Consider the following 25423-nt stretch of genomic DNA (forward strand, 5'->3'; position numbering starts at 1 on the left):
CGACGAGCGGCAACTGAGCGAGCGAGCGCCGACCTTGAGTATATATACAGCGCGACGGTGCATGCACTGTCAGCTGTTGAATGTTCTCGAAGCGCGACGGCGCATGCGCGTCCACTGGAGAATCAGGAGAATTGTAGATGTCGAACGCGGTGTGTAGAGGAGGAAGGGTGCACAGATGGTGAAGGAGTGAAGCGCGCACGGTGTGTAGAGGAGAAAGGGATGCACAGATGGTGGAAGAAGGAGGAGGAAGCTTGCGGACGGCGTTGCACTACAAGCCTCGAGTATTAGATGCTCCGCATCTAATAGCACGTTCTCGTGGCACGCACTGTTAACTCTTACATGTACAAAACATTAGCTGAAGATTTAATCGAGACACTAAGAAGGCGTTGTACTCTTACCACTGCAGGCAATGAAGAGGACGCTGGACACGGGTCGCCTGTTGCTCAGCACCAATGTGTACCCAATACCAGGGCTTATGGAGGATATGCAGCTGGCCAAGCTGAGGGGGTGAGCTAGTACCGAGTCTCACGTACTGAGTCTCACAAAGCGGTATGACAATGTCACGGGACTGAGCGGTACGGAGGGGAGCGGTCTCACGCGACGGCCAGTCGCAACACAAGGCATGAAGCATGGCCTCCGAGTTTGCGCGCTGACAGGAGGCTGCCAATGTAAAAGAGAGCCACGTTCCAGGCATAGTTTTTCCAGGAGACGTTGGAACGGCGATTGGCCCCTTCACATAAATTCGTCCGCGCCGTGTCGTCTGCATGCTCACCGTCTTCAGGGCGCCTGCTCGCTGAATTGTTCTTGCACGCTCATTGCATGCAACGTGGGTGGTTAATTAACTTTTAAATATGAGTAAAACTTTCAAACAAGCCATTTCGCTTCAACTTCAGGAAGTTCGGCGCCTTGACAATATGATTTGTGGCTCTACGGAAGATCAGTAGACGCTCATGCCGGCGGATAACTTTGTGGCTCTCTGACACTCTTTGTGGCTCTGGCGTGACTGCTTCTCGGTCGACGCGTTCTTTCCAGTCTCTCGCTGCAATGCTCCTTTTCTATCTTCTTTTTGTTTAACTGAAGAAGCATCCGACGCGCGCAAGTGTAGCCTCCGATATTTGGAGATGCAGCGTTCTTGGTCTGGCGACACAGCACAAGCCCTGGCCTGGGCGCGTTAGGCTTATCAGATACGGCTACGCAATCAGCATATCTCGGTAATAGCGACAAAACAAAGCTGATGATTCCTCTTCCGAGTAAGATAAAACAAATCTATGACTGTTTTCGCCATTTATTTGTTGCCGTCAGCGCTGTGAACGTTTAGCAGGAGGAAGTTCGGATCAAAGCATGCGGTCACTTCTGCATGGGTGCTGCTATGTTGATTTGTAACCATAGTTACCACCAGTAGCCGACACAAATAATCAAAAGCGTAGGAAATAAGTGCAATAAAGAAAAGCACGTTGCGTATCGATGTGGCTTAACATACACACAACAAAGACCCCAATTTTAGACAGCTCTGCTAATTTCAAGGCACTCATATCTGAGTCTATGTTCCACAGCGCAAGCGTGTAGCTTTATTACACTCCGTAGCTTTGGTAGTGCTAAACTAAAGTGGGAAACAGGGTATGGGTAGAGAGCAGCCCTATAACAGAGCTAGAGGCGCAATAAACAATCGCCCTCGTCGGGTGCAGTCGTGGTTTCATGTGCTTACCCCGCTTACCTTCTGCGACGTCGACAATGTCCGCTCTTTTGTAGAACGTCAAGAGAGGCCTTTTTCTTAGTCATACAGGTGGCGATATCGCGGGGTGCCGAATACTCAGACAAGCACTAACGCTCATTTTGAAACATCATTAAGATGTTCTAACGGCAACGTTCACTACTAATAATTGGTCAAAAGTATCTACGTATATATAACAATCAAACGGCACAAGTATCTAAAGGATAACATATTGGTAACAGGAGCCCTTCAAATGAAGTCGGAGGACGTAGATTATTAGATAACGTAAGGTTGCTACACCCTAATTGCTTTAGGGACAATGATTTGATTGTCACTTCCGTATAAATAGCACAGGCCTTCCCGCACCGGTTTTCTGGGGTCATTTCATTATAGACAACACCAAATTCTGGACAATGATTGCTCACCAATTCACAAGCGTGAGAGCAGCTGCAAAAGTTCACATAGAATTATAATGCCTTTGTGGAAATGAAGATGACAAAATCAAACGCATGTTCTTAAGAAAAGCACCGTGCCACGTTGGCGGCAGATCAGGCGTGGGCGAACACAACAAAATTTTCTTTTATTTATTTCACTCATAAGACATAAACGTTGAGGAACTCAACAAATATGTTCTAGCAGTGTGAACAGATTTGTGTTGCACATATGGATTTTGGCAACGAACCATTTTGAACGCTAAGCAGTTATCTTCTATATACGAGAACGGAAGTAAATCATCTGTACAGCTCAAATGGCGTGAAGAAAAGCCCTGATGTAGTGCCATTCTGCGTCTTCTCAGACTGTTTTTCAGCACGCTTCTCTTTCTTATTGATCTATAACTTTACATTTGACAACCATCTGCGGATGACTAAACACTTTGAGGCACCGCATCTCACGTTTCTGTTCTTGCGTTGTCCACCGCAGGGACGTGCATTTTATGGTGCTGAACCCTTGCGTCGACACATCGGAGCCCTGTCCCCTGACGGGAACCCAGAGCTGGGTAAGTGTATGATCCGTGCCAGGTGGCCACTTCCATTCTTTATTGAATATAGCAGGCTCCATCGAATCGCGTTTGCGGAACCTCAGAATTATTTTATTCTTGCCGACACGACCGGCAGATTCCGACAGTGTCAAGGAAACTAAAACAAGATTTTTAGCTTTGCCGTAGTTACTCGATTCACTTTGCTGTCGTGAAAAGTGACAAATTCGATTATAGCACATTTCGTTTTCTCTTATTGAGCTCCCGAGGAAGCTTCATTGATATAAACCTTTCCATTTCATAACTTGACAAAATACGCACCCATTAGTAGCCTGCGAAAAGCTTTTTGGAGATCGCCATTTCCTTCTTGAGATTTGCATAATTGCTTATGACAGGGGTCTCAAACACCGGGCCTGCAGGACGCATGCAGCCCGCGGCTTTACACGAAATAAAGCTTTGTGCCATTGCTAAAGGTCACTCGCATTTCTCTCACACCCGCTGCAATTAAGAACGCTATCTTAGGGTAAGCTACCGAGACAGCTGTTGTCTCAAGCCTGTCTTTCGTGAGACACCCTATATGTGATCATGATAACTTGAAACAGAACCGTGATACCAAAAATCTATGTGTACATATTTCAAAGTCGGCGTCGCTATTTTCGTTATAAAGATCGGTTCCGATGTATTTCTCAAATCCTGACGCCAAACGCACTTCAGACATGACCCATCCATAGAATGTATAAGAAAAAAAATGTTTCAAAAGGACACTTTAGTTCAAATACTGTTCAAAGTCGACTCCCCCCATCTTCCTCCTGCTCTAACATTCATCAGTGTCCCTGCTCTTCCAGAACTACAGTTTGTGTAAATGAGCCGCCAGCTGAAATGAGTTTAGGACCTCTGCCTTATGAAAAAGAAAGTAAGATAGGAGGCAGAAGGACGCTAGTGTGGCTGTAGTTACGGTGGTTTTTGTGACACCAATAAGGATCCCGTAACCAGAACATATGTTTGTTTTAAATAACGGAAGCAGAAAAGCATTGACACGACAGTGATCTACAAGGATTACATTCTAAACGATTCTGTTTGCTTCGGTTATGTAGTAATGGCTGCTGCCAGAAGTCAGCACATTTACAATGTAGTGTAACTACGCAGCATTCAGCTCTGGCCGCCTTCTACTCCGCCACTGGTAACCTGGCGCACATAATCATGGCTGTCCAGTTTCCAAGCAGCGCTAATTGGACAGATGCTCACGTGAGCACCCTGGCCGAGAAAGTGAGTTATTCTTCAGTTTTTTTTCCCGGCTAAGAGTACATAATAAACGACTCATTGGGTTAGGAAACTAAAAACTGCGTGCCAGCACTTGAGATTTTCAGTAAGTCAGAACCGCTGAACTGTACCCAACTTCTTTGGCGACCACATTAAATATTTGTCACGAGCAGTTCTGTCTTTTATGCAACATTTTTGTACAACGCACACCATCTTTTTTCCTAATTGTATAGTATATTCGAAAATATATGAAGTTAAAATGTGACGACGACAACGGACAGAGGGAGAGTGCACGCACAATGAGACGCTGTGTGTGTTCTCTTCATTCATTAGTTGTCGTCATGCCTCACACTTCAATTATGCCAAAAGCAGCACGCCAAGTCTACCATTATTGTATTCAACAAAAACATGCTTATTGCTAACAACCAATGTTTAACACAGCATACTCAGTTAAACATTACAGGCTCTGACGCATTCACCACTATGTACATTTAGTCGGAGCTTTAATTTACTTAACCGCGTGATAGGTGCGTAAAAGTAGATGTAGTAGAATATACGTGGTTTGGTTAGAAGGGCAGAAAGCCAGCTGCATTGGGCAGCTTGACTCGCCTTTAGTCCTAAATAATCCAAAATGACAAATCTCGTTAGACTATTCATCTCAAGTGAAATTATTTTTGCACCTATGATCAGACACAAATTTAGAGGAAGCGTTGGAATTCATTGAAATTCGTTGAAATTTATTTTTACAGCTAAAAGAGTTAGAGTATACCGCCATATACTTTTAAAAGTTCATACACGGGAACAGAATTAAAATCTCAGCAGATCCACAGCGTGAGTGATGATGAGTGGGGCGAAGCGTTGTCTGTCTGGCTGCCTGTATGTATGTATGTATGTATGTATGTATGTATGTATGTATGTATGTATGTATGTATGTATGTATGTATGTATGTATGTATGTATGTATGTATGTATGTATGTATGTATGTATGTATGTATGTATGTATGTATGTATGTATGTATGTATGTATGTATGTATGTATGTATGTGCGTACGTACGTCCGTACGTATGTATGTATGTATGTATGTATGTATGTATGTTTGTTTGTTTGTTTGTATGTATGTATGTATGTTGATTGATTTATTCCTGGGGTTTAACGTCCCAAAACCATCATATGATTATGAGAGACGCAAGTATGTATGTATGTATGTATGTGTCTGTCTGTCTGTCTGTCTGTCTGTCTGTCTGTCTATCTGTCTGTCTGTTTGTCTGTCTGTCTGTCTGTCTGTCTGTCTGTGGATATGCTGTGCTGGGTACACCGTAGGGATGGACTGCCCTCGACTATAAAGAGCTTAGCCCCTAAAAAAAGAAATGATTCAATCAGATGACGCGGCTAATCAGATGACGAGTTCGTGATCAGAAATAATCGAACTTCGTATCAGCATTTATCTTACAAGCGATTCCGTTTCTACGGCTGCTGAGCACACCCGAGTTTTTGCTGAGATACGTACACTCACGGGCGAGCGTTTACGCACTCATAATGGTAACTTATCACTATATGCTGACTCGATTCATATCTCGCGCGGGTCGCTTATCGCAAAACAGAATTGCAGAAATCGAGGACGCACCCCAAATTTTAACAATGCTTTGGTTCTATATCGGGACAGCGGTCGATGGTATCTCAACTTCATATTTCTGAGCAGTGATATCATCGGTGACCTCTAGAGTGGATTCAGAGCTAATGATTGATTGATTTGTGGGGTTTAACGTCCCAAAACCACCATATGATTATGAGAGACGCCGTAGTGGAGGGCTTCAGAAATTTTGACCACCTGGGGTTCTTTAACGTGCACGCAAATCTGAGCACACGGGCCTACGACATTTCCGCCTCCATCGGAAATGCAGCCGCCGCAGCCGGGATTCGAACCCGCGACCTGCGGTTCAGCAGCCGAGTACCTTAGCCATTAGACCACCGCGGCGGGGTAGTGGATTCAGAGCTAACCACCTCATTTGTGGTTCAAGGCTGCCTGTTACGAGTCGGTGTTTTTAATGCCATGCAGTGTGAATATGACCTGATGGCAATGACAAAAAAGTCAAAGCAAAATGGGAGATGAAATCTCATTATTCGCCCCCTTTTTTAACTGAGATTACACGTGTCAGTTCCGTAGTCCTATAATCCGACAAATCACCGTAACAACATGTGGGGTTTTACGTCCAAAAACCACAATATATGATTATGCGAGACACTTTAGCGCAGGGCTCCGTGAGTGAGTTAACCAACCTTATTGCCGATCCGGCATTAAAGGGGAAGAGGTAGGGGAAATAAAGCAAGACACTAGCGCGCTCGGACGTCCAGGAGCAGCAACTTACTCGCGTCAAATTCATGGGGACACCGATTCCACCCGTTCCAGGATGCCAAGGACTAGAGATACTCTATATGCTACCTTTAGGGAGCATATTGTCACGTTACTCACGACAAACTTGATACAATGGGCTCATTGAGTCGACTAGCCAAACAGCGGCTTGGCTAGTCTTTGATTGCCCGCCGGAATTGCTCTTTGATTACCCGCCGGTGACGCACAGTCTCAGAGGAGGTGTCCCTGGGTGACTCGCGCCTTCTTGCAGTGTTGACATATATCTGTAGAGTTTACCTACGGGCAGACGTGCTTTGCCTAGACCGGGGTTCATATGGCTTGTACTTGCAACTGCTGGAGTGTGGCTGCATCGCTGCGTTGTAGGTCTCGGCGACACGGTGGGTAGAGGCATGTGCTGGTTCTGTACCACGCACTGCAGAACGTCACCGTAGGTTGTGATGGAATACTCTTCGTCTACGGTATCGGGTCTTTCCGGCTCCGAGGAATGTGTTGACGAAGACTCGCGGCTAGTTAGCACGTGTGCCTCCGTATCTGCCACCTCGTTGTGGTTCGGGCCCGCGTCCAGCTCCCCAGCATGCGCACGGAACCACTTGACGGTAACACTAGTTTCTGGTCATGCTATCGTTGAACAAACTCTTGCGGTGGTTCCATGGACGTTGTTTGTAGCAAAGTTGACTACTGCCGGCTTCGAGTCGCTGAGGACCTTGCGGCCATCCGAGATCATCAGTCCAAAAAATATTTCACACACACACACACACACACACACACACACACACACACACACACACACACACACACACACACACACACACACAGGATCATCAGTATCAGTGCGATTGTAATTTCATCGGCTTGCGTGGGTGACTTGCATCGTATGCTCCCCGACGTTGTCAGTACTTCAGCGTCTGCTGCGATGACTGCTGCTGCGAACGTGGTTGGTGGGGATACTTCGCCACGTCCACGTAGTATGCTCGCGGGTCATTGGAATGTCCCTTTGTGAGGGCCGTGGCTCTCGCCATTCTTCTTTCTTGGTTTACTTTCGGGTGCATGTGCTTTGCTAAGGGTGGTACCCTCAGTCTTTGAAAAACGTCCCAAGGTAGCTGTTTTGCTACCTCAGCGGTCGTCCTTAGCGCGTTGATTCCGATGAACTGTAGTATCGTTCTTTCCGCCCTGGTCTCTGGTGTTCTTTAACGAGTACTCACATTGCACAGAACACAGGCTAACTGCCGTAACAGCTTTCAGTTTTATTAAACTTCCCGCTAAACATGCATATCGGACGTTCAAATGTTAATGCTTAGGTTAACAACTACTGACTACTTACAGAAACTGCAAGACTGAACTCGAAGATCGAGTTAAGTCGACTCACTAATGCAAGTTGAAGGAGGCACACCTACTAAAGCAATGGTAACTTATCATGAAAATTTTCAAGTTTCTATGCGAGAAACACCGACTCATTGGCGAGTTGGTAATTCATCTTAATTAACGTGCACAAAAAATTGAAGTACAAAAGGTAGACACCTAGACAAAGCGCACACTAACAGAGATTGAGAAAGAGAGAAAATGAGAATTTATTAAAAGGCAAAGAAGTCGGCCTTAGCTAGTAACTGTACGAGGTTTCTTTACGAGTGGTATGTTCCTTAATGCGTGGTCCATCCCATCATTACGCATACCTCGAAATAAAACGTGAAACGTGTCTGGTAACTAGTCTTGTTTAAAGCTTGCGACCCGGAACGAATGTGTGGGGAAAGAGGGACGAGGTTTTGCTACCAGTGGTTGGCGCACCAGCTTGCCTTTGTGTGTGTTTAGAAAAAGAGGCGAACGATTTAGAGTACTCGGCACTCTACTATGTGAGACCGGAAAGCAGTCCCGGTCAAAGAGCAGCGAACATTTGTTGAACAGATACTTCTGTATGTTTGGAAAAAGTAGTGTACAATATAGAGTAACCAGTGCTCTACTATGGAAGAGCTCAAAGCTTTGAGGTCTTTCATAACTACAAGGTAACACATGACATGGCACATACTTACAACGCACCTTCTGGCGAAAATGAGTCACTTTGCATTTTCAGCAGACGTGGAAAGGCGCGAGTGTACAATGCATGTTTTCTGATTCGAGCGTCCTTTTTGTCAACCTGCGTAGTGTTTGGGTGATCCTTACGGTCTTACTTTGTTTAACCCTTTAATGATGCGCTTATGATTACGGAACTGTGAAAAGTGTACATGTAGCATAAACATCAAAACTAGTGTTTCTCTCAGTATGTATGATTGATTGATTGATTGATTGATTGATTGATATATGAGGTTTAACGTCCCGAAACCACCATGAGATTATGAGAGACGCCTTAGTGGAGGACTCCAGAAATATAGACCACCTGAGGTTAAATAAAATGCAACTGAATCTGAGCACGTGGGCCTACAGCATTTTCGCCTCCATCGAAAATGCAGCCGCTGCAGCCAGAATTTTTTCCCGCGACCTGCGGGTCAGTAGCCGAGTACCTAAGCCTCTAGACCACCGCGGCGGGGCTAGTATTTGCTTCTCTGCCTTTCGTGTTTCACTAGCCCAGGCTTTCGATATGGCGCTGCAAATTCATGCAGGCTCGCTTCGTGCGCTGGGCCAAGCTGCGTGGCGTGGCGATCAAGGGGGACTGGACGGCCAACACGACAGCGCCGTTGTTCCAGGCGCTCGCCGACTACGAGGCGCCCCGAAACGACTTCCTCGACTGGCCCGCCAAATCCACGCCCTGAATTGCGCATGCGCGTTGCCGTAGCGCATTATACTATGTGGGATACTCGCGGGTCATCTGTGTATAAACGCGCTTTAGATATTGTACTCTGTCTATATAGGGGGGGGGGGGGGCAGAGCTTCGAATCCGTGCTTATTGTGCAGCACCTCGAGTGACCATGGCGGTGTGAGATAGCATAAAACCTAGAGTTATCGCATGCCAGTGCTTTCGTAATTTCGTGCCGGCGTTTAAGTTGCTCATGAGTGTGTGTCAAGCGTATCAGCGATTGCGCGTTTTTTTTTCGTATAATAAAAAGGGGTATTGACGCAAAATTTTGGCTGTGCATTTTTTGCCGCAATGTGTCGCCGGACGCCTATAAGTCATAAAATGGCCCATCGTTTACTGCAGCGTGTGATAGATAAATAATTACAGATTTCTCAATACCAACTGGTTTCAGTTTCGGCTTGAAAAAGCTCCAAGAACGACAAGCGACAAAGTGCGACTATCACCACGCAGCATGAGCAACTTTTAACCACGTCAGCACAGTGAACTCTGGCTAACTTTCGCACGATCCGCCTCAAAAAATTTCTCCGAACAAGAAAACGTACAGCAGTGTCGCCATACACAAGCGTTTCAACGAGTGCGCCGCAGACTTGCGAGCAGCTGCTGAATTCATTCTTCGCCTCAAGGCCACAGGGAAAATCTCAGTATTATCACAGGGGAATACACATCGATGCTCCTTCAAGAATGCCTGTAAAGGTTCCACATTAATAATATGGAATGTGACTGATTCACTGTTCGCGTCCGTCCGTTCATCCGTCTGTCTGTCCTAAACGCTTTTGTATGTCTGCACCAAGGTAACCGGTTGTTTGCTTTTAACTCAAATATTCCCTGTGGGATGTTGGTGCTGCATCAAAATTTTTGTTGTTTTGTTTCATAACCGGCCGAAAAGATGATCTCATGTCGTGAACTCAGTTTTTACTCAGTGCTTGTAGAAAAAAAATGTATATATGTACTGCGTACATTTTCTAAGTGCAGTGTATTACCTTACGCCTTATCTATTGCTTTATAATGGGCCCACATAGAGGACGCAAGCTTCGAGCAAATGAGGTAGTACAGTTTGAAAAAGAAGGCCAAATGCTGTTCCGATGCTGTTTGCAATAAAGTCTAACCTGGAAAAAGTTTGTTTGTTCCTTGTTGCTCCCTTGTCGTTTTCCTCTGGAACCTAATTTACACATTTGAGGGACAGGGAGGGTAAGGTGTAATATGACTGAGTTCCCTACTGTTTTCTCGCAATGCTAACCCCTTGCAAGGTTCTTAAGCAGTCTAATGTATAGATTCGATCGCAGAAAGTAAACTTCCTGCAGAAATTATATTACGCATCAAAGAAAAGTTTACAGCATGAGAAACAGGGTACCGGAGTTATGCGGCGCGCAGAGAAAATCGCGAACTACGCGGTTGCCTCATCCGCCTTCCTCGTCGTACTGTCATGTAATATAGCACTGTCATGTAATATAGCACTGTCATGTATTATCGCACGGCATGTAATATAGCGCTGTACTGTCATGTAATATAGCACGGCATCGAGCCTTGCACTAGAACGCCTTTGAGGTGCCTGCACAGATAACGTGATTTTTTCTATTCAAAAAGGCCGCGAAGACATTGAATTCTGTTCGCAGTGACATCAAGGTTCTCTCTATCGCATATATAGGCTCCCTAAACTTCAGCACTCGGCCAATGGCGAGCTTTAAGAAGCGAACTGTTTACACACTATTTTATACAAACTCGACTCAACGAACCATTTTAATGTACAGGACGGCAGCTATCTTCAAAGAACAAGCCTCCAACTTTAAGAGGTTGCCATATAAAAAAATTATCCCATTTTCGTAGAAACCCACGCTACCTTCATAGTAAACGAGCGACCACTGAGAACCAACATGGCGGCTTATCATGTATGACAGCCGCCGAAACTGGTTGTAAGGAACTTGTCATCACCCTAAAAAACGGGGGCGGCGCGCACATGAACGTGCCCTATCACCATTTGGACAGACCTTGAGGTGCAATGGACAGCAGACGTAAAAAAGAAAATCGCCCCGCCGCGGTGGTCTAATCGCTAAGATACTCGGCTGCTGACCTACAGGTCGAGGGATCGAATCCGGGCTGCGGCGTTTGCATTTCCCATGGAGATGAAACTCCTGTAGACTCGTAGGCTCAGATTCTGGTGCACGTTAACGCTGCAATTCCCACGATCAGTTGTGCCTTTGAAAAAGCACTGACTGTTCTTACTGTTCTTGTACAGTTCCTTTTAAAAAAATTATGAATGAAATTTAGTTTGGGGCATCACCTAATTAATATTACTTGCAAAAACCTAATTACTATTTTATATTATGCAGATCACTGTACCTTCTCCTAAACATGTATAATCTGCAATAGTTGCTTACCATGACACCTGTAGTATGTTTTAGAAACTTTATTGGTGTATTATATTCAATGCACAGTGAGTATTAGAGGGTTGAAGAAACCCCGGTGGCCAAAATTTCCGGCGTCACTATTATATTGGTTAAGGGACCCCACATATTAGTCTAAAAACGACAATCAATTTAGCATCTTGGCGAGAAACTATCACGACGACGCATTTACTGTTAAACGAAATAAGTATAAATTAAAAAGTAGTTTGGCTTCTTGCAAGAGTTACTCATCTCCACATCAAGAACTCTGAAGCAACTCGTGTGCGTGAAAATCACGGCTTCAAAATCATGTCATTATAGCCTAAAGAGTTGTTGGAACGCCCGCACACCCGAAAGAAAATGTCGAATGAATTCTCCAGTGTCGTTTGAAATAGCCGTGTGACGCCAAACAACTATATGCATGATATGATGATGATGGTAATCATAACGTACCCTATGACCTTTTTAGCGATTTGCTAGATTGATATGTGGGGTTTAACGTTCCAAAACCACCACATGATTATGAGAGACGCCGTAGTGGAGGGCTCCGAAAATTTCGACCACCTGGAGTACCATTTTATCGTGTGTCATATCGTTTCCTGGGAAGCAATCTTCGCTATCCAGATAATCTAGCTTCAATAGGCAGCAAGTCATCTACAGATAAGTTTAACTTGCTCGAATGTAAATGCATTTCAGCTGCGTACTATATGTCAGCTATGCGTCAGGCGAATCTAGCAAATATTGCAATATAAAGTGAAGAATACTGAAGGTCGCGCTGCGTTGGGTGCCCTTCCTAGTGCGCTTTTGTTGTGTGAATACGATGCTTGGTAACTGCCCTACGGTTGTCAGGCCTACGCGTCCATTACATTATCGATGTCCTGCAGGACGCGCGTAGCACGCATGCAGCGGGCGTCTCCAGTAGAGACCGGCAAAGAATACGCTGCAGCCGCTTCGTGGGCCAGCTGGACGGCTCGCTACTGGTCGGCGAAAAGCGAGGTTCTGAAGGACCTCTCTCACTTACCTTAAGTAATCGGGATGAATCGGGAACCATGTGTCCGCACGAGGGACACGTGTCGCTACGGTAGTCGGGACAGTAAACGTGAAAAAGTTCGACATCAACGAGATCGCCCAAGCCGTCACAAACCACCCCATCTCAACCAGTAATAGGCCAGTCGGGATGCACTGCAAACACGAAAGCGCTCTTTCACGCTCTTTTTGTATTGTCTTCACCTGAATGGGCCTGCCCCAATCGGGAACTGAACTTATATGACCTAGCGTTTAGCCACCCATCACTCTGTAACGATGTTCGTTCCAGTACTAAATATCGTCGCTCCCTCCCCTAAGTCGTTAGAATGAATAACGCTTTTATCATATCTATGATGGGAACGATGTGAGAAGAAGCGATTGCGCTAGCTGAGATATTGACTGCCCAGTGATCTCGAACAAGAGATAACAGTCTCGAAAGGAACGGTATCTGTCAAGATAGCCATTAGATATGTCGCTATTTACCACTAGAGGCAACCATAATGCAATCTGTATTTAATGCCTAAAATTTTGCATCTCATAAAACAAATGTGCGGCATTACTAAGCGAAACAATTAGGAGGCGAGACGGAGATCATTCTTTCCTTTTTCCCCGTTTTTATATTCAAACGAGTCAAAAACATTGTTATCGCACGTCGTTTAAAATGAAGGGTTAGTCATAGGAGCAGATGGGCACGGAGGGATAGGCTATAAAGACCCGTTTCGATCTCCTCGAAGAGCATTTGGCCGTCGTCCGCGTGTCGCGGACGTACCAACCGGAGCGCACACTTCGCGAGGGCCAATCCACGTGGCAAAATGTTCACCAAGGCGCAAGCCCTGGCAGTGACGCAGATGCTGGCGGTAATGTTCTCCAAGCTGCCGGCGCAGGAAGATTACTACGACTTCAGAGAACTGTCGGACACGTACGACTTCATCATCGGTGAGTCGTGCTTACAGTAGCATACCCGACTCTTTCACGGGCGAAGCCGGCCTCCCGATATAGCAAGTGGAGACAGAGCGAACTCGAGTGTCACAAAAAAAAGCTGTCCTTCTGGAGCAACCTTTCATGACCACATCAACATTGCGTTTTGGAGAACCGCGAATTCAGGCAGAAGAAAAGCACTGCTCCCGATCCCAAAGTCCTTGTTTTAGTAAGTGATAATGTCACCCCTCTCGCCTTCTCGCCACCTGTGTAATATTCGCTGCTGAGCATATCGTTGCTGAACCCAATGTGCCTTTCGTTTTTCGCGCGCCCATTGAAAGTGACGACCATTACAGGCGAATAACGGCACGTGCTTGTTCCTGCAAGACGCCGAGTGTTTGTTATTGTGCAGCGCTGTTTTGAACATTTAGTTCATTTAGGCATAGTTTATATTTGGCACGCCTCATTGGCCGTCGTTGACCGCTCCAAAGCGAACACTGTTCAATATTGAGCACTCCAAAGACATTCGGCGGATTCTTCCAGGAATGTACCACCTCGCGACAGTTCTGGCGTTCTTGTTTGCGCAGCTTCCGTTATTAGCGTGACTTGAGCCAGCCGGCATCGAGGTAGTGAAGTGACAAAGCGTATGGAGGTGTTCTTGAGACCTGCTCTCATGTGCCTAACACTATACCAGCCGTTAGAATTTTATTGATCTACCACTAACCTTTAAGAGGAAGGTATATATAACAGCTGCATCTTGCCGGTACTTACCTACAGAGCAGCAACCCGGAGGCTTACAAAGAGGGTTCAGCTTAAATTGAGGATGCGACTTCGACAGTGGCGGCCAATTGCAGATGAACGGCTTGATGAAATGCAGTTTGTTTTGTGTGTGCCTATCCTATGTGTTCTGTCAATAAGCTCTCAGCTTTCGTTTAGGTGCACGGGCATCAAGCATTTCACCTTTATCAAAATACGGCTGCCTCGGCCGGAATTCAATCCCACAACCTGCGAGTTAACAGTCAAACACCATAATTACTATAACTCATACTACCTCGTAGTTAGGGCTATTAAGACACGTATGCATAGTACCAGGTTCGTTCTCTAGACGAGAAAGCAACGCTATTGTCGTATTCTATTTTAAAACAACTTCTGCAGCTTCTGCATCCTCCCTTGTGCATTCGCTCTAGAAGTATACCGGGATATTCAACATCAATCGCAGACACATTACGCATGTGGTTGACTTACTGTGCGGTACGATTACATCACCACCTTTCACCCACACGGACACTGCGAGAGGTCGCTACTGTGTGCCGCGCAGTCTAACTACATCCCCGCCTTGTGATTATTAGTGTGCTAAGCTAAGCTGGAGGAACTGAAAAAGGCGTGTATTTAGCATCTATAAATATGTTTCAGAGATAATCATCGTCATCATCAGCCGGACTCTGTCCACTGCAGGACAAAGACCTCTCCCGTGTTCCGCCAGTCAACCCGGTCCTGGACTCTCTGCGACCACGTTATCCCTGCAAACTTATAAATCCCATCAGCCCACCTAACGTTTTGTCCACCCCTCCGGCGCTTGCCTTCACTTAATCCAGTATAATACCCTTAACGACCTGTGGTTATCGTTCTTTCACGCTACATACCTTGTTCCTGGCCATTTCTCGATCTCTGCTGAATTCTTCCTATCCCCCATTAATGACGATGGTAGATTTTAGGGGCGCAAGGGCAACTCATGCTAGAGAGCGCCAAACACAAGGTTTTTAGTCGATTTGATTATAAAAAGTCTACTCAGGGTGCAAGAATAAAAGCGTGGTGCATAGGGCTTAAATTTAAGTGTAGTGACTATGTTTGATAAGTTTAAAACAGGCTAAACTTATGGGTTTCACAAAGTCACGCGGTGTCGGCAACAGTCCTTGTCAGGTCAAGGAGTGCGTGCTGCATGACATCTGCGCGCTTCCCTCAGGATTGAGAGGAGGTAGTGAGAAGATGTTGTAGAATGAAGAAAGCTAAGCTATCCCCCATTAAACGAACACGCGTTCTCTTGCAGTTGGCGGTGGTTCAGCGGGCGCATTGTTGGCCAACCGCCTCTCGGCAAAGCCTTCCCTTCGCGTGCTTCTGCTTGAGGCCGGTGGGGTGGAGGACACACTGAGTGCCGTGCCCCTGATGGCCACCCTTCAGCTTCAGGGACCGAAGGACTGGGCCTACTGGACGGTACCACAGAGGAACGCCTGCCTTGCTCTTAGGGATCAGGTGCGTTTTATAGCATTCGTCAACAAAAATGTCTGGAGATTAAAAAAACAACTGGCCAGAAAGCTTGATTAGAAACATTAGAAATTAAAATGCCATCAAATATTATTCCAGTATTTCATACTCCAGCATTTCTTTTCTTAAAGTGAGTAGGACATATATCTTTAAAACATACCTAAAAGTAACAAAAACTATCATGTGGCTCAGTCTAGAAGAAGCGAATTGAAGTACGATCATAGAATATGGAATCTATTCCTTTGCTGTACGTATAGTAACGTAGCCTGAGGCTGTCATACGCACAAGTACTTTAAGTCAGAGTATGCATATTATTATCCAGCCCCACTTGACTCTGCCCTATTTACGACGTAAAAGTTGCACGTTGAGAAGCGGCACTGCCGTCGCAGCCGGCAGGAGACCATGTCTACCCACGGCGCATGCGCGTGGAGTACGCGCATGCGCAGCGAACCACCACGCTCGGACACGAACCACTCTCGCGCTCACTGTTCGCAGGATGTGAGCATATACGACTTCATATTTGCTGCAGATCAAAAAATTATGATTACAAATGTTTCGCGGCGTTTTCCACTTCGCCATTTCGTGGTTCAACTCACTGGCCGGCCAGCTTTCCGCTCTGCTAAAGAAAAAAAAACAACAGCACCATATAACTTGGTTGTAAGTCCCTTTACGAAGCGTCGTTTGTGTAGGCAAATAAAAAATTAACGATTTCCGGAGCTCGAATCGAGATAAATATTATAAAAGTAGCCTAATGCAATCGCTACGCCGAAAACAGAGGCGATGTAAACAATGTTGCATTATAACTTGAAAACATCGTAAAACTGCGCGAATCATATCACAATTAATCGCTTGATAGCAGCATTCGCGTACAGTAACTAATGATAACTGTCTGCTCTAGTAAGAATGAATTCAAATAGTGCGTGATACGACTGCCCCTCTGTTTCATAACATTAAAAACCTCGTACACTGCGGCGACTCTCTTTACAGGAGCTTGCCCCAAATTCTGCTCGAGTAGCATCACGCGTCATGTTCTTCAATTCAGGAGTCGTCTGCTTACTCAGTCAGAACATGAGAGTCGCCAATGTAACATGGCTTGTTGAGTGGCTTTGTTTGGCGCTCTGTGAGAACGGAAATCCGCAACCGTGAAAATTTAAAATCGCTTCGCTTACTCATGACAGTGTAAGCTGTCTTCTGTGTCGATGGACGCCAGACACAGCAATGATCACGCCTGAATTATTAAATTGCCGACTCCCAATACCAAGAACGGCACCCTTACTTCCAGAGCAAGCTCTGTAAGACAGATCGAAGAGGCGCAATGACTAAACACACGGGGTGACTCCGCGCGTTGATGTATGGCACTACCCCACTGTTAAAAATAATCAAATTTAGCCACGACACCAGGATCGAAGGAATACTTTATTCTTAACGATTCTCGAAAAGTAAGTTCCGAAGGAGTTGGGAAGCTTTGGGGACTTTCGCTGAGGCGAAACCACTAAAACAAACCAACACAAGGAGGTATCTTGAAATCCACGATGTTACTTGATCGGACGTACAGTATTTTGGGCCACGACTTAGCATTCAAAACATTATACTGCCGTTATTTTTCGCTTTTTATTCTGCTAAGCCAACTTGTTATTGTGAAACTAAGGGCGATTTGTTTTTGGAAAGTGCTTTTCAACACAAACTGATTTAACATTTCTCTTTATTCTCCCTATGAGACTCTCCGTCAACTTGATTAGATTTCTTTCATGCTTCAGAGCATCGGTTTCAAACTGGGTTTTATGAAGGGCTTTTCAGGGTTTCGTGGATTGTTGGAGTGGATGTGGCGGGCTCCTATTCAGCAATTGTTATAGACTTAGACAAGAAAACTTGCATTCCACTTTACATTTAACAAAGCAGTTGCACCCTCTCTCTCTCCCCCCGCATTTGATTGACCTCCTCCTTTGAAAGAGGTCTTGATAATGATGATGGTAGATTTTAGTGGCGCAAGGGCAACTCAGGCCAAAGAGCGCCAAACACACGGTTTTTGGTCGATTTGATTATAAAAAGTCTACTCAGGGTGGCAAGAATAAAAGAGTAATGTATAGTACTTAAACTTAGGTGTAGTGACTATGTGTGATGGGTTTAAAACGGGCTATGCTCATGAGTTTTACAAAGTCATGCCGTGTCGTCAACAGCCCTTGTCAAGACAAGGAATGCGTGCTGCGTGACATATGATAACAAAATCTCAGCGATTCCCTCAGGATTGAGAGGAGGCTGAGATCAGTGAGAATATGTTATGGAATGTATAAAGCCTACACTAGCTAAAAACTTTAACACTACTTTTGGGGGAAACAAGGGATCGTCTCCTAGAAAAAATTGTGGGTGAGGCGGAATGTGACATTTGTACAGCTTTGGAAAGTGACACAGTCTTTCTGGTTCAAGGTACGGACAGGTAATTAGAACGTGAACGACAGACAGCTCATCACCACATTTTGCACAATGTGGTGCTGGAGAGTTGTTTAAAAGGTGCGAGTGTGTTGCATGTGTATGACCGATCCTGAGTCTGCACAGTGCAACCTCTTGGTGCCTGTTACGTTTTTCAGTCACATATCTTCCTATTCTTGGCTTTACTAAGTGCAGTTTGTTTGCATTTGCTGCGTTCCATTCTTCTTGCCATTGTCTACGCATTCGGGATGCAATGACTGGCCTCAGGTCCTCATACGGGATGGTGTCTACGTCAACTGATGGGCGGAGAGCTGCTGACTTCGCAAGTTTGTCCGCTATCTCATTGCCAGCAGTGTTCCGGAATCCAGCATAGCGTGATTTTGAGCTTAGATTTGCGGGCTGACATGATGCATTTTCGAAGTGTATTAGTAACTGGGTTTTTGAGTATCTTAGTGGAGGACAGCGCAGTCACAGCACTGAGAGAATCTGTGCATATGACTGAGGCTAATTCTTTCTCCTTTAAAATGTGCGTTACAGCTAGAAGTATGCCATAGCATTCTGCAGTAAATATACTGGTATGTTCGTTCATTGTTCTAGATTCAGAGAAAGCGGGACCATGTGCCGCACATGCGACTGCGGAGGAGTTGGAGGCATCAGTATAATATTCAGCACACCTGTATTTGGCCTGCAGGTACTTGAAGTATTGATCGATTGCGACTGGGTGGCCATTTTTTCCTACCTCTAGGAATGACAAATCACAATCGATAGCCTGCATTTCCCATGGCACAACACTGTCCTTGTGAGAGGTTAGTTGAAGATTGGAGACCGGTATATGCATATTTCCAAGGTGTGAGGCCACTCTGAGGGAATACGGTGGCGTAGCTGATGGTCGCCTCAAAAACAGGAGGGCGTTCCATGTATCCTGCAATAGCGCGTGAGCTGGGTGGTCGACATGGGAAAGCACCTTGGTGGCATACGTGACACTTGTGAACTGACGTCGCCGTTCTAGTGACCACCGGTCTGTCTCAACATACAGGCTGGCTGTCGGGCTGGTTCGGAAAGCACCGCTGGCCAGCCGAAGCCCAAGGTGGTGCACTGGGTCAAGCATATTCAATGCAATCTTGAAACTGACTCGTAAACTACCGAGCCGTAATCGATACGTGATAGCACAACACTGTTGAGAAGGTTGAGTAGACAGTCACGGTCTGTGCCCCATGACTGATGCGAGAGAATCTTGAGCAGGTTTAGGGCTTTCAAGCACTTGAATCGTAGCTGTTTGATATGTGTAACAAAGCTGAGCTTTTCATCAACCACAACACCTAAAAATTTGTGATCTTTTTTAATAGTTATGGTTTGTTCATTAATTGAAATGTTGGGGGGTGGCCTTATGCCACGTAGTTTTGAGAAGAGTACGCAAACAGTCTTGTCACAGTTAATCTTAAACCCATTTTTGTCTGCCCAGCTTGACAGCTTGTTTACTGCCAACTGAATCTGACGTTCACACGTGGCTATGTTGCATGGTTTGAAGCTGATCTGAATGTCACCCACATATACAGAGTAGGAGATTGTTTTAGGCAGTATGGTGCTTATGGAGTTCATTTTTACGATGAATAGTGTGCAGCTAAGAACACCGCCCTGGGGGACGCCATTTTCTTGCGTAAACCACTTTGATAAGGCATTACCAACACGAACCACAAATGTACGGTCAGAAAGGTAGCTTTCAATAGTATTCAGCATATTTCCTGACACTCCAAAAGATCGCAGGTCACGCAGAATGCCATAACGCCATGTCGTGTCGTAAGCCTTTTCCAAGTCAAAAAATACAGATAGACAGTGTTGTTTATGAATGAAGGCATCTCTGACATAGGATTCAAATGCTACCAGTTGGTCAGCTGTCGACCGGCCAGACCTGAATCCAGATTGATGACGATCAAGGAGGCCATTGTATTCAAGGTAGTACATAAGGCGGCAATTCACCATTTTTTCGAACACCTTGCCCAAACAGCTCGTCAGCGCTATTGGCCTGTAACTAGCAGCAAGTGTGGCTTATTTTCCTTGTTTAAGAATGGGTATGATAACTGCCTTTTTCCAGGTCATGGGCAGATGCCCAGAGGACCATTCATTGTTGAAAAGAATGAGGATGACGTCAAGCGTTTCTTCGTGTAGGTGTTTCAGCATGCCGTAAGTAATCCTGTCCGAGGCTGCTGCTGAGCTGCCGCACTTTGCCAGTGCTGCCTTTAGTTCACCTATAGTAAAGGGGGCATTGTACCCTCCTGCCAATGGCCTGTCATCACGAATAGGTTTACGTTCCTCGGCAAGCTTGTATCACCTAAAGGAGTCTTTATAATGTGCAGAGCTGAAAATATACTCGAAGTGTTGGCCTAAGGCATCTGCCTGGTGTTCCAGTGTATCACCACCAGTACTAACAAGGGGCAACGGATGAGTGCTATACCATTGGAGTGCTCTTACTCTGTTATACACCTTATGCGTGTCAGTGTAAGAGTTCACCGATGAGAGGAAGGATTGCCAGCTCTGTCGTTTAGATTCTCGTCGGACACGTCTACCGTTTGCTTTTGCACGCTTAAAATTCACCAAGTTTTCGACTGTAGGATACCTGCGGAATTTCGACCATGCTTTGTTTTGATTGTCACGAGCATTTTTGCACTCAGAGTTCCACCAAGGTCGTCTTTTGTTCCGTGTATTGTTAGATGTATGTGAGATAGATTGCTCTGCGGCCTGTATAATGTGCAGTGTGACCAACGCTTCAGATTCATCGATGCCTAGGGTTTCAATTGATGAGCGCGATAGTTTTGAGAGTTTTCGGGATTTCGTCAAGTTCGCACCCTGTTCTCGAAACCTGGTTACATTCACAGTCATTGTACTCGTATTTCCATTGTATTTTCTACAAACAGGAAAATGATCACTTCCATAGAGGTTATGAATTAAAGCCCACTCAGTGGTTGCCAAGAGTGAAGGAGATCCGATAGCAAGATCTATTGCTGTGTATGAGTTGTGCGCTGCATTAAAGTATGTTGGGTCTTTTTTGTTAAATATACAGGAGCCGGAGGACAACAGAAAGTTTTCAATTAAGGAGCCTCGAGAATCTGCTCTTCTACATCCCCATAAAGGGTGGTGCGCGTTAGAATCTCCGACCAACAGAAATAGATGCGGAAGCTGATCGATGAGTGCTTCAAATTCTTTAGTAGAGAGTTGGTAGTCTGGAGGGATGTAAAGTGAACACACTGTTGATACTCGTCCAAAAATTAGGGTTCGTATTGCCACTGCTTCTAAGTCAGTAACCAGAGTGAGGCTTTGAGACGTAACTGCTTTTTGCACCACGATAGCGACACCACCAGATGAATGGGTAGCGCCCTGTCTGTCCTTTCGGTATACCACATATCTTTTCAAAAAGCTAGTGTGTGTAGGTTTTAGGTGTGTTTCCTGTAAGCAAAGTATGTTTGGTTGGTGTTGTGCAAATATTTCATAGATGTCGGACAAGTTTTTAAGTAAGCCTCGGCAGTTCCATTGAATGATATTTTCGGCAGCCATTTTTATGAATGAGGAAAAGAGCGTGACTTATTCATACTTCGCTGCCTTTATTAGGAGGCTTCACTGGCGGGTGTCTTTTCCCTCTGAGGCGATCTATGGAGCCCCGACTCACTTGGGGGGATTCCGTCAGCATCTTAGACGCTGAGGATCCTGGTGTCACTTCCATTGCCTCCGGTGGACCCTCAGAAGCTAATGGAGGTTTGTCAGAAGAGACAGGTGTCTCAGTTGTCTGTGTGGTCCCTGGGGTCTGATGAAGTTCGACCTCCGGGGCGTGAAAGGTTGGCGCAGCCTGTGGCTGCTTGGTGTGGGGTAAAGATGTGCACACATCAGCAAAGCTGTATTGCGTGCCCACCGTCACTAGACGCCGCCCGGCCCCCCGGCTCGCTGCGTCAGCGTACGTTCTTCCGGAGAAGAGCGACACCTTCTTCCGGGCTTCAGAGAATGTGATGTTTTCCATTACTTTAACTGGATAATTTCCTTTTCCTTTTTGAAAATTTCACATGTCCGCGAGTACGCTGCGTGCGGCCCGTGACAGTTAGGGAACTCTGTTTGCGTGGAAGTACAGCTCTCTGTTGGGTGCTCATGATCACCACATTTTGCACATGTTTGTTTTCCGCGACAGGTATTCGACCCATGTCCATATTTCTGGCATTTGTAGCACCTTCTAGGGTTGGGTATGTAGGGGCGGACTTTGCAGTGAAGGAACGCAGCTTTCATGGATTCTGGCAGGGTGGAGTGGTTGAATGTTAGTACTATATGAGGCGTCACCACTTCTTCATTGTTTCGCCTGATGGTTATCCGACGGATGGCTACTACGCCTTGCTTTCTAAAGCCTTCAAGGAGGTCAGCTTCAGTTTCTCGCATCAGATCACGTTGTGAAATGATGCCTTGAACAGTGTTAAGGCTGCGATGGGGGGTGATAGACACGTCCAGGTGGGCAAACTGCTTCTGTTTAAGGAGAGTGTTTGCATGCTGTTTCTGGCTTACTTCAACAAGAAGATCACCGGATGACAGTTTCTTTGCGTCGTACTTTTTGCCTATTAGGTTAGCAAGGGTTTTAGCTATCAGGAAAACCGACAGTCCTGCAACTGAGACGTTATCTGCCAGAGAGTGTATGACTAAATAGCGTGGGAAGTGGTCACAATCGCTTCCGGTTCGTTTGGAGCTTTCATCGGTGCGGTTCCTTTTCAGGGACTTGAAAGAGGTCTTTCTGGCCATGAGGAGCCATTGGGGTTCCCCAAGGCCAGAAAGTTTGAGCAGCCCAGCTTTAGAGCAAGCGACTAGTAAGGTGACCGCCCAGCTGCGCGCTAGTGGAATAACAGCTGGGTACTCTCAATTGGGCATTTTTAAATAAGACACATGAGCCAGCCACTTTATTGTGATAGCAATTATATGGACACTATAGGCTGCATTTGCCGCCGGCGTCGCCGGCGGCAAATGCAGCCGTCGCCTAGAGACGCTAAGGCCCCTGTACAGGGGCCTTAGCGTCTCTAGGCGACGCTAAGGCCCCTGTACAGGGGCCTTAGCGTCGCCTAGAGATACTGTATATGCTACATTTTGGTAGCAGAGTTGCGCCACTGTTTTCCGGGCGCCGCTTGCTCCGCCTACAAGACTTCAGCGTCCCTATGCGCCGAGCGCCATCACGTTGTCATACGTGGGTTAAATGCACTGTGGAGAAGCCAACGCTACGATGATTTCGGGCAGATTAAGCGCGGTTGACATCAGCTGTTGTTTCACATCAGCTGCCGTGAGCCGCGATTGTAATACGAGTGCAATAGAGAGTCGTGCGTAATATGGGCGTCGCATGGGCAATCTCGATTTCTGTTCAGCTCGTATCAGTTTAAGGCGATACAACTACACCTGGCTCCCTCACACAGTTAACGAATGAGTCAACCATGATGAAAAAATTTCATCCCTAACTGGTTCGATTGCGTTCAAAAGTGCAAAAATAATTTCATATTTGTAAATGGGAAAAACAGCAGAAAAGGCGAAGCTAGTGTAACCGACCATAAATATGTAGCTCACTGGTTCAACGAGCTACGCACTTTGTTTTATTATTACATACCAAGACCTTAAGCATCTAATCAAGGCTTATAGGTGTGACTGGAGCAACCGAGTTTCACTCATACATTAAAAAAATACAAAGAAAGCGAAAAAATGAATAAAGCAACGCTAGTACAATAATCCCTCAATATTAAGAGACTATGTGGCACTCTGAAGTGCGAGCGTTGCTCCTACGAGGGTGGTGACTGGCTTTCTCGCAAGACATTTGAACCCAAGATGGCGTACCTTGGCGCAACTCTGCTACCTAAAGGTAGCATATACAGTAAATCTAGCGTCGCCACGTCGTCACTACGCGGCAGCGCGCGCTTTCTTCTCCCACGCGTATTTTGCCCCGCGGAGAGGAGGTGGGTTTACGCTCACTCGCGCGCCCTTATGTCGTAGTGGGGAGGATTATTGGGTGCGAGGCCCACCACTGGAGCAGCAAGCGCTGCAATCGCTGTGACGTGCAGGGTTGAATCACGTGATCTCGCCTCGCTCTGGCGAAGGAAAGCTGGCGGTTGGGTGCATTATTTTTAACTGCGAATTCGCGGTGTTTTCACTGTTGAACAGCGTTGTTTTGTTCTCACTTCATGTGTGCGGACTTCTCCAGAATACAAAATCCAGAAAGTTGCAGCAAAAATTATAGGCGGTGCGCCACAGCGCGCTACGTACGCGAGCACACTGTCACGACTGCTGACAGTACCCCTGTCACCTCTCTCTTTTTATGTTGTTGTTGCTGTTGATTCAAGCCCATGAGTTTAAAATGAGCACCGACCACGATTGTTCACATGAAAGCAGAACGTTTCAGTTACTGCACGGGAGCCTCGTTCGCAAGAAAAAATGAGTGTACAAACAGCCCGAGTAGGTATATTTTAAAATACGACGTACGTGCGTACAAGTGGGGGAAGTAGCCCATATTACATTTAAGAATGTGCGCCGTCGTCTAAATTATCAGGCAAAATAAAGCCCGAGAGTCCAGTTCTTTCTCTTAACTTTTGATAATTTAACCATATTCCAGTCTATTTCGTGGCCAGTTGCTTCTGCGTGTTCCGCCAGTGCGTTCGTTGAAACCTCCATTCATGCATCAACATCATACATGGGCCTCTTCAGTGTGCTAAAGATACTTCTCTCTTCAAGGTAACTTCTAACACAGTCTGCGCCACCCCCACTCTCCTCCCCGACTGTCGGCCCCTGTGTGTGTACTCAACCACACGGGCTTCCGTACGCCAGTGGTGTAGCCAGGGAGTGGCACACCAAGCCCGTGCCCCCCCCCCCCGAAACTATTTCTCATGGCATATAGTGCACAAAATAACAGTCGACCACACTGCCTGCCCCTGTTCCTCTTCGTAGAAGCTGTAAGCTGAGCCTATTTATTTATTTATTTATTTATATATTTGCATACACACATACACTATGACACAGAGGAAAGAGGGAGATGAATGGATGGATGAATGGATGGCTGGATGAATGTGGCAGTACCCTTTAGATCGGGCGGCAGCTAAGGCCACCTAGCCATAATATTTAGTGCGCTAACCACTAGATTTGTCTTTTTTTCTTTAAATAGTAAAGTTGAGGACTGGTACTTTGCAGTGAAGGGTTTAATTTTCACTCATGACTTGACTTTAGCCTCCAATCGGACAACCTTCTTTTAGTTAACTCTACCCACTTAAAGTCTATTTTGTCCTCCCTGTCCCTACCCCAGTGCTTTGAAA

At 45.9% G+C, this 25423-nt stretch overlaps 1 protein-coding gene across 1 annotated transcript in view; it reads left to right on the forward strand.

The window, feature by feature from the left end:
* The first annotated feature begins 13324 nt into the window (after window positions 1-13324).
* LOC142803003 (putative GMC-type oxidoreductase Mb1310) overlaps window positions 13325-25423 on the forward strand; it is a 44706-nt gene continuing 32607 nt past the window's right edge. Inside the window, exons 1-2 of the mRNA XM_075888100.1 lie at window positions 13325-13448; window positions 15478-15680. Of these exons, the coding sequence (XP_075744215.1) occupies window positions 13325-13448; window positions 15478-15680 (327 nt within the window). The remainder of the gene's footprint in view (window positions 13449-15477; window positions 15681-25423) is intronic.

Source organism: Rhipicephalus microplus, chromosome 3 (genome assembly GCF_043290135.1).
Source record: "Rhipicephalus microplus isolate Deutch F79 chromosome 3, USDA_Rmic, whole genome shotgun sequence".
NCBI lineage: Eukaryota > Metazoa > Arthropoda > Arachnida > Ixodida > Ixodidae > Rhipicephalus > Rhipicephalus microplus.